General features: G+C 56.1%; 1 protein-coding gene across 6 annotated transcripts in view; it reads left to right on the top strand.

Moving 5' to 3' along the window:
- The first annotated feature begins 11 nt into the window (after positions 1–11).
- AK8 (adenylate kinase 8) overlaps positions 12–11,278 on the top strand; it is a 136,415-nt gene continuing 125,148 nt past the window's right edge. Inside the window, exons 1-3 of one of the 6 annotated variants that reach the window (XM_059891497.1) lie at positions 12–256; positions 3,741–3,825; positions 10,320–10,369. In XM_059891497.1, the coding sequence (XP_059747480.1) occupies positions 3,744–3,825; positions 10,320–10,369 (132 nt within the window). In that variant the 5' untranslated portion in view covers positions 12–256; positions 3,741–3,743. Of the gene's footprint in view, positions 257–575; positions 721–837; positions 1,710–3,737; positions 3,826–10,319; positions 10,370–11,278 lie in introns of those variants that run through there. The other 5 variants (XM_059891496.1, NM_001206250.1, XM_059891498.1 and 2 more) reach the window with 5 other exon arrangements.

The raw sequence follows: 11,278 nt of genomic DNA, 5'->3' as shown, positions 1-11,278 counted from the left end.
AGGGATACAGCAGTCCCTCCTTTTTCAAACACCCTGCCCCACATCGCCGGGAGTTGGTGACGGACAGGGAAGGCCTGGGGTGCGGCAGCCCATGGGGGTCGCAAAGAGTCGCACACGACTGAGCGCCTGAACTGAACGGCCCATCTACCCCAGCGTCTTCCTTTTAAAGACGGGGAAACTGAGGCCCAGTGAGCGGAGCTGGAGTGGCTCAAGGAGCACCGAACGCCTGGGCCAGGGCGCCTTGGCGGAAACAGAAGTAGGATCCGCCTCCCGCCTCTCCCGGGCCGATGTGCCCTCGGGATACTGTGGGGTGTCTCAGCACAGGAGGGGGCCCTCTGAGCCAGGAGACCGCAGCAGGAGGAGACTTGGGGTTCCCCGCTGAGGCGCGCAGAGTTGGGGGACGAGGCCGGAGCTGGGGAGCACTTCCTTCATGCGGCTGAGGAGACCCGGAGCCAGACCCGGCGCCAACCTCGCCCCGGAGGAGGTGGGGGGGGGGGGCGGTGCGAGAGCAACGCGTGCTGATGACGGAGCGGCGTGGCGCCCCTGGCAACGGCGGTCCCTAGGGAGCGGCGCCTGCTGATGACGCGAGGCCCTAGCGACAGCGGTCCCCAGGGAGCGGCCGCGCTGCGAGGCAGCATGGACGCGACCACCGCCCCTCATCGCATTCCCCCGCAAATGCCCCAGTATGGGGAGGCGAACCACATCTTCGAGTTGATGCAGGTGACCCGGGCAGCCCTGTCCCATCGCGACACCAGGCGGTGGCCGGGGACCGTCTTGGCGGCGGTCCGGCTGCGCGCTGGCGACCCTACATCTGGGAGGGGTGACGTCTGTTAGCCACGAGGCCGCCCGACTTGGGGTGTCCGACACGACTGTGTCATCGTACCCCCAAGGAACCCCTCGACCGAAAGATGCTCCTTGACCATACTCGGCTGGTCCTGGAGGGAGGAAAAGGGGGCAGGCCCTCCCGGCCGTGACTGGACCCTTGCTCCGACCCAGTCAGGTCGATGATCTGGAAGAGGTTCCTTCCTTTTTCTTAGTTCCCTTGTCTGTGAAACACCAGGTTGCAAGAGGTGGTTTCCAAGGGACTCATCGTGTGCTGACCATTCCCAGGCTGGCTGCGGTCTTGTGTCTGAGCTGGGGAGTGTCTGAGTTGAAGGTGGCCTCTCCATCCTCTGAGAAAGGCCACCTCCTGGGACAGCAGCCGTGTGGTGTGGAAGGCAGTTTTTCCCACCCGGCCCTTTCTCCTCAGAGCCAAGAGTTCAGGGAAGCTTCCAAGCCCTCACCCTGAGTTCCCGACCTGACTGACCCACTGCCTGTGTGACCTGAGGCAAAGCCACTCCCCAGCCTGTTCTCCAGGTTTCCCTTCTGCATCTTGGATTGGTGGTTTAGTCGCTAAGTTGTATCTGACTCTTGCGACCCCATGGACTGTAGCCCGCCAGGGTCCTCTCTCCATGGGATTTTCCAGGCAAGAATACTGGAGTGGATTGCCATTTCCTTCTCCAGGGGATCTTCCCCACCGAGGCATCCTGGGGAAGTGAAAGCTTTCAGGAGCTGGACTGGAGGATCTCTCAGCCACTCAGAGGTTCTGAGGGCCAGAGGGAAGCTGGAGCATTTGTCTGCTCCTCCAGGTAGACCCCGATCCCCAGAGGCACCTCCTCAGTGATGCCTGTGGCTGTTTGAGCGTCTGACAGCTCAGAGCAGAGCTCAGAGTAAGAAACCCGCGTCTCTCTCTCTCCTGGACATAGGACATAGGCTTCCTTTGGAAAGCGTTCACTGATAGAGGGCGCACAAGAGATTGCTAAGACCGAGTGGCCTAAGTAGAGGAGATGGCTAGCTGAGTCCTAAGTCCTCAGTGGTGGCAGGCAGTACACGGGCAAGTCCTAGGGGCACCCTGGTCTGCTCTTAGGGAATCTGGTGTCCCTCATAGCAATTGTTGGAAGGAGTAGCCTGAGGAAGCTTTTAGTCCATTGTTTCCAGTCCTTAGTAATTTCTGTGCTCCCCACATGGTTTTTCATCATTTTCATTTTTCAGCATTTTTATTTTGAAATGATTTTGGACCCACCGGAAGTTACACAAGTAGCAAAGAACTCTAGTGTACCCTTCCGCCAGCGTCCCCCGGTAGTAAAATCTGACCTAGGGCAGTGTACCCTTCCGCCAGCTTCCCCCGGTAGTAAAATCTAACCTAAGGGCAGTGTATCCTTCCGCCAGCTTCCCCCGGTACTAAAATCTAACCTAGGGCAGCTCATTGTCAAAACCAGCAAACTGACGGGGGCACAATACTATTAACCAGACTACAGACCTTATTTGAATCTCATCCATTTTTACCAGCACTCTTTTTTTTTTTTTTTTTTCGTATGAATCTACGAAATTTGGGGCTTCCCAGATGGCTTAGTGGTAGAGAATCCACCTGCCAGTGCAGGAGCCACAGGAGATGCAGGTTCAGTCCGTGGGTGGGGAAGATCCTCTGGAGCAGGAAATAGCAACCCACTCCAGTATCCTTGCCTGGAAAATTCCATGGACGGAGGAGCCTGGCGGGCTACAGTCCATGGAGTTGCAAAGACTCGGTTGTGACTGAGTCACTGAGCTTGAGCACACGCACACACCACACAGTGAAATTTTATCACAGGTATAGATTCATGTAACCAACAGCATATTTCCATTTTAACTTCATTTCTTTAAATCAGCCCACTCAAAAAAAATTAACTTATTTTACCTCATCCTAAGGTTTGATGTACTGATTTTTTCTAATACACATTAGATTTACAACTGTGTAAAAGTGAACTTTAGAATATTCATCTGTGAGCTATCTAGAATCATCTCACACGGTCTCACCAGCGCCATAGCACCATGGATCGTGTCCAGCTGTGTCTTAATAGGTGTAGAAGCTGAGGCCCAGAGAGGGGAAGGGACCGGTGGGATGCAGAGCGGGGCTGGGCCTTCTCGCCGTTCAATGCTGTTTCTGCTGTGCTGTTCTCCGTCTGCCCGCAAAGGGCTGCAGCCCCTGCCTGCCTGTCCCTAGGGCAGAAGGCTGCTCCTTCGTGCACTGGCGCTGCTCTCAGCCACCTGGTTCATTTCTGTGCCTTTTGTTCTAGAACCATGGAAGCTGCTTTACTTTAGAATTAAGTGGCCAGACAATCCCAGGACTCTTTAGATACCTGGCTAGTACATACTCTGTCCCACACTGGACAGACACAGGTAGCAGCAATGGCCATGTCACCCGGCACACGTTCTGTGTGGGGCCCCTTCTGTGGTCGTGCTGGGCACTGAGATGTGGGTGAGGCAATAAAGGGGATGCGTAGGGGCTGCAGGAGCGTGCCACAGGATTGACCTAGTGAGCGTCATGGGGAGAAGTGTTTCATGCTGAGGGAGCAGCATCTACAATGGCTCTGAGGGGTGGATGGGTGCCCTGCAGGAGAGGGGTGGAGAGAAGGCTGGTCTGGGGGGGCCACAAAGGAGCTGAGGGGCAAGGGCCCCAGGACTACTTGCTCTGAGTCAAGGGCGCTTCCCTCCAGCTCTGCCTCCTTCCAGGTGCCCCCACCCCCAGCAAAACCCATGTGGCCCTTCCCTCATACCTCTGCTCCCAGGGACCAAGGCAGACACCCACTAGGGTGGGAGGCAGGGAAGAGATCAGGTCCCATAACTGGTATCCATAGTGATGCCAGGTTGCTTGGCCACCAGAGCCTGGGGCCTTGGGTGCTCATGTAGCGTCAACCCCCTGAGTGTCTGCCCTGTGCCCACAGAACATGCTGGAGCAGCTCCTGATCCACCAGCCCAAGGACCCCATCCCGTTCATGATTGATCATTTGCAACGAGACAACGATTATGGTGAGCACCAGAGTGGGCCTCCCCCTCCCCCAGTTCCCAGCTGTCCCTCCCCTCCGCCTCCTGGGAACCACTCTGCCCTCCCTGTGCCTAAAATAAAAGGGAGGTCAGAGCAGGGGTGGGGACAGGTTTTGACCACTTGGGGAGGTGGTTAATTGAAAAAAATGCCTTAATTTCTTCTGGAGCACAACTCATACAAATGCTCTTGCCAAGTGATTAAAATGAAAATCTCCGAATGGCCCACGGAATCAATTATTAATGCTTTGGCACGCCCCAGCTGATGTCGCCTGTTGGGTTTAAGCTCTGTGATCACTCCACTTGTCAGGTGTAAGTGTGGCTTCTGGTCTACCCAGACAGGCTGCGCTCGGCTCTTCCTGATGGTCTTGTTACGGGCTCCTGTTAATGAGTTCCAGAGCTCCCCCCAAACCTCGCCCGAGTGAATGCAGGCCAGCCAGACCCAAGGCGGGCACCTGGGACAGGGAGGAGGGAGAGGAGGCGCTCTGTCCTGTGGTCGATTTGCCGAGCGGAGGAGCGTGGCCGCCCCTCGTGAGCTGTCAGGGAGGCCCAGAGCTTTGATGTTTCTTTCACTGGAGCATTAACTGCTTTGAAGGCACTCCCGGCGCAGCAGTGAAATGAGTGGTGCAGCTGAGAGGGACAGAGGCCTGAGATGCCCGTGGCGGGGTGCAGAGGCTTCACATGAGAAAGGAAGCGAAGTAGTTTTTCAAAAACTGGTGAGAGAGAGGAGACTCGGAGCAAACGGGTTGCCAGGCAGCCCTGGCCTCTTCTGAGGGCCTGCCCTCGGGTCCTGGGCGGGCCCAGCCTGTGAGAATGAGGCGCTGTTTCAGAGGCCCGAGCAGGAAAGCGCGATGTGGCCTGGAGCACCCCACACTGTCCTTCCCTGAGCCTCCAGGGAGGCAGAAGCGCACGTCTACACTGGGTGTGAGCTGCCGAGGTGCCCCAGGTGGAGACCAAGCCGGGGTGGCGGGGCTGGGGGTTGATCCGCTCTGCCCCGCGGGGACTCTTCTAAGGGGCCTCGGTTACCTGGTCCTCTGGTTGGTGTGGGAGGGAGGGAGGCTCCGCTGCTCTGTGGGGGTGAGAAGCCCCCTTGCTTCCTTGCGGTCCTGCTGCAGACCCCCGCTCGCCGCCCCTGCCTCACCAAGTGGCCTCTGTTATGTGGAGGAGGGTGTTCCTGCAGCCTTACCCCCCACCCCGCCCCCATGCCGTTTGGATCTGGGGTTGCTAAGCTGTGTTACCGAGGGATGCAGGGGGTACTTCTGCCCGTGTTCCCCTATCATGCCACCCCCCAGCCCCGTGGAATCAATAAAGCAAAGCACACTCAAAAGAAGGTAAAAGGCCAAATAAAGCTCAGTTTCCTCTGTAAAATGGGCATGTCTGACCGCTGAGATGGAGGCGGCCAAGCCCCAGCCTGGTCCCTGGTGGTGTCAGCGGAAGGGACGCCGAGGCCTGGAGGCTCCCGCTGGGCTTCAGGTGGTGCCGTGCAAGTGGACACTTGCACGAAGCCTGGTGAGAGTTTTCCGGACTAAAACCGTACTTGAGAAAAGGATGCTTTGAACTCGGAGTTGGGTTGTGGTGGCACTCCCTACTTCCGGCTTGAAGAGTTCTGTTTAGGGGTGTGTGTGCCACGCTGTGTGCCCCTGCCGCCAGCCTCACAGCTTCGCCAGCCTCCCCGCCAGAACTTCAGCCTGACATCCAAGGTTACCACTCGTCTTTACGCTTTTGTCGTGCTCCTCTCTGTGCAGTTGTGACTTTCAGTGTCGAACTGACTACTTCGCCAGAATCTTGAAGTCTAGACATCACCTTTCTGTTTTAGCCACGATGCAGTTGTCGTCAGCTGGGCGCTCATCTCAGGCGCTGGCCGTCCTGTGCCCTGGGCCGCCCCTCCCCACCCCCTCAGCATCCCTTCCATTTATCTGCAGGCTGCCCTCCGCAGAGCCCTTCCTCCTTTCTCCACATGACACCGCTCTGTCCCTCTCCAGTGGGGTGGAGAATTCAGACCCTCTTCGTTCAGCTCGAGCTGGGGATGGGGGGCTCCTGGCTGTCCTCCCCAACACCTGAAGTCTTAGGCTTTGGGCCCAGACACTGTCTCAGCGATTTGAGTCATTGGATCCCAGGAACCACAGGTTGGAGGGGTCGACTTGTTCCCACAGCCCTCCACCCCCACTCCCTGGCCTTGGGCTGGCAGCTCAGAGGGACGCCGGCACATCTTCGCCCTTTGGCTCAAGTCCCACCACTTATGTAAAGAGAGGGCATGTGTCCCTCCCATGCCCAGGCCTCCACCTCCAGGTGAAGCAAAGATGCGGGAGAAGGAGGGGAGGACGAGGAAGATGGGAGAGGACCACGCTTCTGGGATTTCTCTAGGAGAAGGGAAGCCAGAGTTTCACCCATTCTCATGGTTCTAGAGGAGGACCGGGGCCTGGGAAGGCCCCCTGGTGTCCAGCGAGCGTTCCTGTGGCCCTGAGCTAGTGGGCCAGTCGGCCTCGCCTTCTCCCGGCGTACAGTGGCCTGTGTCACCCGCAGCCAGGCACTCAACCCCCTGCCTCCTCGGCTTGCGTGTTGGGTGGGTGGGGGTTCCCTGTGATGCGCGGTGACATGGCCAGTGGCCAGTGTAGAAGGAAAGAAGCCTCTGGGCTCCTGGCGCTGAGTGTGCTCGTGAGGGGATGGGGGAGCCATTGACACAGGGCTGGCAGCCCCTTCGCTGCGAGAAAAGCAGATTTAGTACAAAGTGAGCATTTACAGTAGCCCTGGGCAATATTAAAGCAGGCGATGGTGTATATAATGGTGTGTTTCGTTTTTTATCAAACGTTTGTCCAAGAAAGCTGTGTATTAGAGCTCCAATACCTAAGGGTTTTCTTGTGAATTTTAAATCATGCTCCTAGTTAAACCTCAAAAGGCTCTGTGGATGGAAAGGTTTTTTGATCTCCTTTGAAGTGGGTTGAAGAAGTTGATTACTCTTGGCAGTCAAGCAGCCTTTTATGACACTGTTTATAAATAATTACTCATGAGCAGGGCTGAAGTTTCAAGGTGTTAGATTTTAAGAAACTGAAATTAATCACATAAACGTGTGCGAGAAGTTAGGTGGAGAGAAAGGCCGTGTGAACGCTCCCCTTTTAAAGTCTTTTCGGAGATGTGTACAATTTGGGTGCCGCTTACAGGAGCCCGGAAGGCGGGCTGGGGTTGGGCTTCCCCAGCAGCTGTGGGGCCTTGTAACTTTGTCAAAATGAGCGTACGACTTGGGAGTCCGCTTGTTCCCAAAACGCCGTTGTCAAGGTGCAGTCCCCTTCTCCTCGGTCCCTCGGACCCTGAGCCCTGTTGGGTCCACCCCAAGTTCTAGGGTGCTACGGCAGAGGCCTGGGGTTACAGCCCTGGAGGGGCATCAGGGTGGTGGCACAAAGGCCGGACCCACAGCCCACCACTCCCTTCCTCTGGCTTTGGCAAGCGGGCATTCTCCCCATGGTCCGAGCAAGCTCTTTGCTCTAACATGCCAGGCCCACCACCCTTGACCCCACTCCTCGCTGCCCTAATGCTGTGCCTCCCCTCGGCCTCCCCTGGCACCCCAGTTCCAATCTGCCCTGATCAGGTGTTCCCAAAGCCACCTGGTTTCCAGACTCACCCACCTTTCACTGCTTCTGTCCTCTGGTTGGGGCACTCGGGAAGGCCTTGGCCGGGTTCCAAGGCCAGAGAGAGGCTGGGCCATACAGCCCCATCCTGGCTCCCAGCCCCGCAGCTGAACGTGCTTCGCCTGCCCTGGGCCTGCGTCCTGAGCTTCACCGCCCCATGGAGCCCAGACTCTGGACGCGCTCCGGGAGGTGCTCTCCCTGGCGGCCTGTAGGGCCCATGGGTGGCTGTGGCTGGGTGGTGCTGGGGCAGCCCCTGTGGGCCCTGTGTGTGAATGGCATTCTGGGCTCAGGCTACTGGGCCGGGTGTCCAGGGCGGCAGGGCTGTCCCCCCCATGCCCTTCGGTGACCGCCCTTGGGGGCTGGCTCCTGTGGGTGGCCCTGGGCCTGGCTCCTGCCAGGGTGGGATTCTCTGAGCCATGCTGGCCTGTGAATAAACCCGCCTCTACACGACTCAGCCCCGTCCGCGTCCCGTGGCTCGCACCCAAGAGTGCCGACTGGCAGAAGGTGCCTTTGCAAGGAGGTGCGAATGGTGGTGACAAAGGCGACCACACCCTCAGTGGCCACAGAGGGACAGCTGAGGAGGAGGCCATCAGAGGCCCTGCTGTGTGCTTGGCTACTTGCGGTTCTAGCTGCTGGAGCGGAGGGTGAGACGTGGTCCCTGCAGCCAGGACATTCTCTCCACTGCTCAGCCGGGGGACGGGACTTAGCACGGCAGCAGCACCCTTCAGTCAGGAGAATCCCGGGGGAGGAACCCAGTGGGGCTGGGGGCTGAATGGAGGGGGGTGAAGAGGACACCCCTGTTGAGGAGGTGACAGGTGACAAGGTAGGAAGATGGGAAGAGCGTCGTCAGAACGAGGAAGTCCAAGATGAAGGGAGAGGCTTGCCCAGGGCTCCTGGGTAACCTGGATCCCCGGTGAGGGTGGCTCTTAGGGTGCCCAGGGCACATCCCAGCTCCTGCGGAGGTCAGGCCCCTCAACAGGGGTCCACGGGGACTTAAGGGGGCACAGGGCCCCCCTTGGCCAGAAGAACCCTGGCAGCTGTGGAGGGCGGGAGGCCCACCAGCCGAGTGTGGCTTGGAGGGGAGGGGGTGTGCTGGGGTTTGCTGGGCTGGAGCATGGTCACGAGTCCGGCAGCAGGCACCCTCCTGTCCTTCATCCCTGATTGCATTGCCCACCCGGGATCCAGGCTCCCAAGGAGCAGGTTACCTACGTTTCACACCGTGGGGCCAACGGACCAGGTTTAGAAACGAGGGCTGCAGCAGTGTTTGTTCTAAAGCCATCAGCTGGGGACACGCAGGAATCCAGCAGCAGCGCTGACATGTGTGGGCCTCATTCGTGGTCCTCGGAGAGACTGCTCCCTTGCAGAGACCGGGCAGAGGCCCCGCTCCCTCCCAGGTCTGTGCCGAAGCAATCACCTCGCCCACCTGGTGTGGGCCGCTGGGCTTTTCCCAGCAGTACTCAGCCCCGTGCAACTTTGGATGAGGTGCTCAATGAGTGTTTATGGAGTGAATCGGTGAATTACCTTGAACTTGCCCTCAACATTTTCCCTGAAAATGAGAAAGGGCTGTGGAGTTGGGGCAAAAGTCTCTTCAAACCCAAGCAGCCTGGCTGGGTATTGGTGTGCTGATCATGAGTTCAGGGGCCACACGGACCCTCCAGTTCCTTCTCCGTGTCCACTCTCAAACTAGGAGGTCTCCACATGGATGCGGCTCCTTCTCGGAGGCCTGGCAGGAACGGGCCTTGCAGGTTGCTGTGCACACCTGTTCACCTGTCCCTAGGGGTGGGACGGGGCCAGGCCGACAGGCGGAGCCAGAGGCCAGCTTCCGCCCTCCTTCCTCCCGGGTGCCGACGCCTCTCGCTCGCTCCCCGCAGTTCGGGGACGGGTGACATCATCAGTGCGGCACCCGGGGAGGAACCAGCTTGGACTCACCTGTCCACACACCATATCTTCTTGGCCTTGTTTTGACCCACGCGCACACCTTCCAGCCCTCTTCTTTAGACGCTGGGTTTTCCCTTCTTTCCCAATGGCCAGTGCCTACTCCCTAGTCCAGTAGTTTCTTTAGATGCTGGGTTTTCCCTCTTTTCCAATGGCCAGTGCCTATTCCCTAGTCCAGTAGTTTCTTTAGATGCTGGGTTTTCCCTCTTTTCCAATGGCCAGTGCCTACTCCCTAGTCCAGTAGTTTCTTTAGACGCTGGGTTTCCCTCTTTTCCAATGGCCAGTGCCTACTCCCTAGTCCAGTACTGTCTTAGAGCTTCTGCAGGCCAGGAACCTTCCAGAGCCAGGAGTGCCACCGTGAAGCCAGCGGTATCCATTTGCATAGAAATAATTTGAAAACAAAGCCTTTCCTATCTGGGGTTTTATAAATCTGGCTCATACACTCCAGGCTTTTCCCCATTATTTCCTTCTGTAACATGATGGGGAATACAACTTGCTAAATAAAAAGGCATAAATATTAAAAAAAAAAAAACAACCCACCTTTGAAGGTCGATTTACATAAAATACAGCTTTATTTGAGAACGTGTCCCTGAGACAAAGTCCCTGTTTAAAATGCTTTATGGTGTTTGAAATCCCAATTGTTCTGGATATTTATTAGTTCGGCAAACAAGTTACCGTGTCCACGTCCCCTTGGAGACAGAAGAATAAACCATCTCAGTGATCACTTACCTCTCTAAACACAGGATACGTTCTATGGTGGGAGCGTCTCAGAACCGCTGGGTTATAAACGACCGCATCACTCCCAGAAAATGAAATCTGGGGAGGAGAGAAATAAATATACCCAGAGCTCTGCAGACATGGGAGGTGTTTTTTTGTTGTTGTTGTCATACTGCACAGTGACATTCAAATCTCTTTATTCCACAGTGCCGAAGATTGTAATATTAGGTCCACCTGCCTCGGGGAAAACAACCATAGTAAGTGTATCGTATTAACTGTGGTTATACGGTAATAGCTCGTTTATCCTGCAAAGCTGGACTGAGGCTGCACCTCAGTGAATTTTCAACATAACTGAGACACCTTTCATCTCTTCTCTCTCCTGCTTCCTAACTTATTTTCTCATTACAAGAGGCAACATGTGTTTGTAGTAGAAAACCTAGAAAATACAAGAAACAGAAACAGGGTTCCCCAATCGCACAGTGATGAGCGTTCTTTGAACACGTGAGATATGCCTGCCGGGGTATTCTCATGACTACGTGTCCACCATCTGGGCACACCCTTCGTTCCACCCTCAGGATACGTTTCCAGAAGGAGAAGGGCTGGGCCAAACAGCACACACGTTTGATATAGACACACAGCACAGACTTTTGGTCTAGAACCTTTGGGTTCACCAGTAAAATTTTAATCATGCAGTGTTTCAACCAATGAGAAAAGCAGAGAAATGGCACCAGAGAGACTCATGTACCCAGTTCCCAGATTTTACAGGAACTTGTCATTTTGCCACATCTGCCATGATTTTCTCTCCATTTCAAAGACAGTAGAGCTTTCAAGACACAGCAGACGCCTCATCCCACTTTACTTCCCCTTCCTGTGTGTCCCCCGTCAGAGACAGCCTCTGTGCTGACGCGGAAACTTCGCTCCCTGTGCGGTTTTAACCTTTCACCTCCTTTGTTAAGTGCCAAGAAACGTCTTCAAATTATAACCATCTGAGAGGGAACTCTTTCTGTTCTTTAAAAAAGCCTGGTTAGTGAACACCAGGTACCATAAGTTAATGATAAACAACAAAGTCCTGCTGTGCAGGACAAGGGACTGTATTCAATGTCTTGCAATGACCTGAAATGGAAAAGGGGCTTCCCTGGTGGCTCAGACAGTAAAGAATCTGCCTG

Source organism: Bos taurus, chromosome 11 (genome assembly GCF_002263795.3).
Source record: "Bos taurus isolate L1 Dominette 01449 registration number 42190680 breed Hereford chromosome 11, ARS-UCD2.0, whole genome shotgun sequence".
Taxonomy (NCBI): Eukaryota; Metazoa; Chordata; class Mammalia; order Artiodactyla; family Bovidae; genus Bos; species Bos taurus.
Note: the sequence above shows the minus strand (reverse complement) of the source record. Positions and strands in the feature narration are given on the sequence as shown.